General features: G+C 38.0%; 1 protein-coding gene across 1 annotated transcript in view; it reads right to left on the reverse strand.

The window, feature by feature from the left end:
* The window catches only part of LOC122261042 (carbohydrate sulfotransferase 4), a 13,898-nt gene that overhangs the window by 345 nt on the left and 11,053 nt on the right, over positions 1 to 2,500 (reverse strand). Inside the window, exons 7-8 of the mRNA XM_043028535.2 lie at positions 2,216 to 2,303; positions 1 to 1,944 (exon numbers count right to left, since the gene is read on the reverse strand). The exon at positions 1 to 1,944 is cut by the window's left edge and continues 345 nt beyond it. Of these exons, the coding sequence (XP_042884469.2) occupies positions 1,652 to 1,944; positions 2,216 to 2,303 (381 nt within the window). The 3' untranslated portion in view covers positions 1 to 1,651. The remainder of the gene's footprint in view (positions 1,945 to 2,215; positions 2,304 to 2,500) is intronic.

Consider the following 2,500-nt stretch of genomic DNA (forward strand, 5'->3'; position numbering starts at 1 on the left):
ATATATACGGATAGTGGTATCGCGCCTCTACTTGTAAACTGAGTAGGCCTATGTGCCCAATAAAGTACGTAAAGACACAAAGGTCTGTAAAGGAAGAATAATAAAATTCAGTAAGTACTCATTCCTCCTTCCGGATGCTTTCGTCAGAGGTTGTCACAGTCATATCCCATCCAATCCGTCATCACTGCGTTGTACTGGCAACATGACATACTCGTTTCTTAATCCTGTCTAACCTTGAGACTCACAAGGAAAATTGCAACATCTTCAACGTTGCCACCTCTGGCTTCACTTCCCCTTTTTCTTTTGTGAGTGTTACTACCTCGAAAACATACCGAAACCTGTTCATCATTTCAACTGTGCTCCTTATTACTGTTACTGTCATCATACATAACGTGCGTCACCCTACATACTTATCTGTCACTCCTGACTTCATAATGACCCACAACTCTTCTCTTGGTGGCCTTTCTGTAATGCCTTTCTTGACATAGAACCACATTGATGCTCACAGATAATCACTATTCCTCTCAGCCTGACTCCCCCGACTGGTCACGCTGTGGCTTATGCAATTTATTCAAATATAGTTACCTTAGCACTGCACATCGCCCTTATTCTTAAAAATCGGTACGGTTACAGTTCTAAAATTCTCCAGGCATCTCTCCCTTTACTTTTTTTTTTTACAGAAATTCCACCATCTTTTCTGAGCATCTCCTAAGCCTTCCCACTTTCAATCCATTTCATAGCTGTCTTCACTTCCACTTAGTTAATCCAATGCATTTTGTGATTCGCCATTACCATCCGGTAGCACCATGAGGTCTCAATAGAATCCCTAGTTAACCTCTAAGCTCATGGTTTTAATTGTCTGATCAACTGGTTTATCTGTCTGCTGCATTGTATTCTTTACTTTTGAACGTTAACTGCATAAATCATATATCAAAAGTTTCCCAAAAGCCTTCTGCACAACTTGATACGGGAAAAGGGGAGGAGCTGAAGGACGTCTCATAAACAAACAAATCAGGACGATGTGCGGAAATGCTAGATATGGCTATATGGGCAGTTCCTTGTATATCCTATTCGTTTTTACTTTGGATAGGAGTATATATATATATATATATATATATATATATATATATATATATATATATATATATATATATATATATATATATATATATATATATATATATATATATATATATATATAATGTTTATAATCCAATCTGTTTGTTTAAATTTGACTGATGAAAAGAAGCTAAATATCGGAAGTAACGTGTTTGATTATATGCAGCAGGAGGTTTTCTTTATTTCTCCTACAGCGGCATATAACCTGATAAGGAAATGTAGTCCATCAGAGAATTAGGTAATAGTTCGCAGGCTGGGAACAACAATTATGTTTCAAACACTGACAGTTCCTGACAATGACAAAATTCACCTTGATAAAGTCTTATCTATTGGATTATGATAATTGCAATAAAACGCATGGAGATACCTTATATGATATCAACTGTTTACATTTAAGAGTGTTTGTCTGTTTAGTAGAAATCCACTGTGTGAAATGAGCAAAATTCAAAACGAGAGGAGGTACGTACGTATAGTAACATTTCTTTCACATCCTAATGCCACTTTCGTATATTCTCGAGCTGATTTTTGGACCCTAGGCATTTGATCTTTCAAGCGGAATGGAAAAGTTTCTGACATTTGCCAAAACATGAAATCTGGTGTGACCCAACATATCGATGACGTCTCCACAATGGCGTTCAACCTCCTGAAGCAGATGTTCGCTTATTATTTCACGCCAAGCGCCGATTTGTTGCCTGGTGTTGCGTTCCGTGCTAAATGGTTTCTTGCCGGTAGTGATCGTGTGGAGCTGCAAGAAGTTCGTCCAAGACATTGGTAGTGTGGAGTCGTTTTCGTTTCCAATGAACTTCCACAGCTTCATCGCCATCCCTGTGGTCAACCAGGTCATTACTAGTAGATGGAGTTATTAATGACAATATAGCATTTAAAATGTAAGAAATATTGTGGAATCTTTACGCATATAGCATATGGAGGGTAAGAAATATACTGAAATCTCTCTTCATACACACTATATGAAACGTAAGACATATGCTGGGATCTTTACACATACAGCAATTGAAAGGAAAGAAACATGCTGGAATATTTAAACATATAACATTTGAAAGTTCAAAGGATAATAATCATAAAACAAAGTGCTTACCCCAGGGATCACGACACAGGTCCTCGTACTTCACCGAAATAAAACTCGCGGGAAAGAGAGAACGCATCGTGCTTACCATCTCCAGGTCCTGCGCACAGGTAATCATAAAGAGTGAGTAAGCGCAAGTACTTATAAATAACCCTAATGGCCTAACTGGTATTTTCTGTTGCTTAATCCCCTTTTCCCTGCATGATACCGCCAGTTGTTTTTCCGTCCCCGATTATCATTGTTCTGTTAAGCTGATTATTCCTCTTCAATTGGTCGTTATTTACGGGTACGCATAAA

This window comes from Penaeus japonicus, unplaced genomic scaffold (assembly GCF_977035675.1).
Source record: "Penaeus japonicus unplaced genomic scaffold, GWHDUDI00000001_assembly GWHDUDI00000002, whole genome shotgun sequence".
Taxonomy (NCBI): Eukaryota; Metazoa; Arthropoda; class Malacostraca; order Decapoda; family Penaeidae; genus Penaeus; species Penaeus japonicus.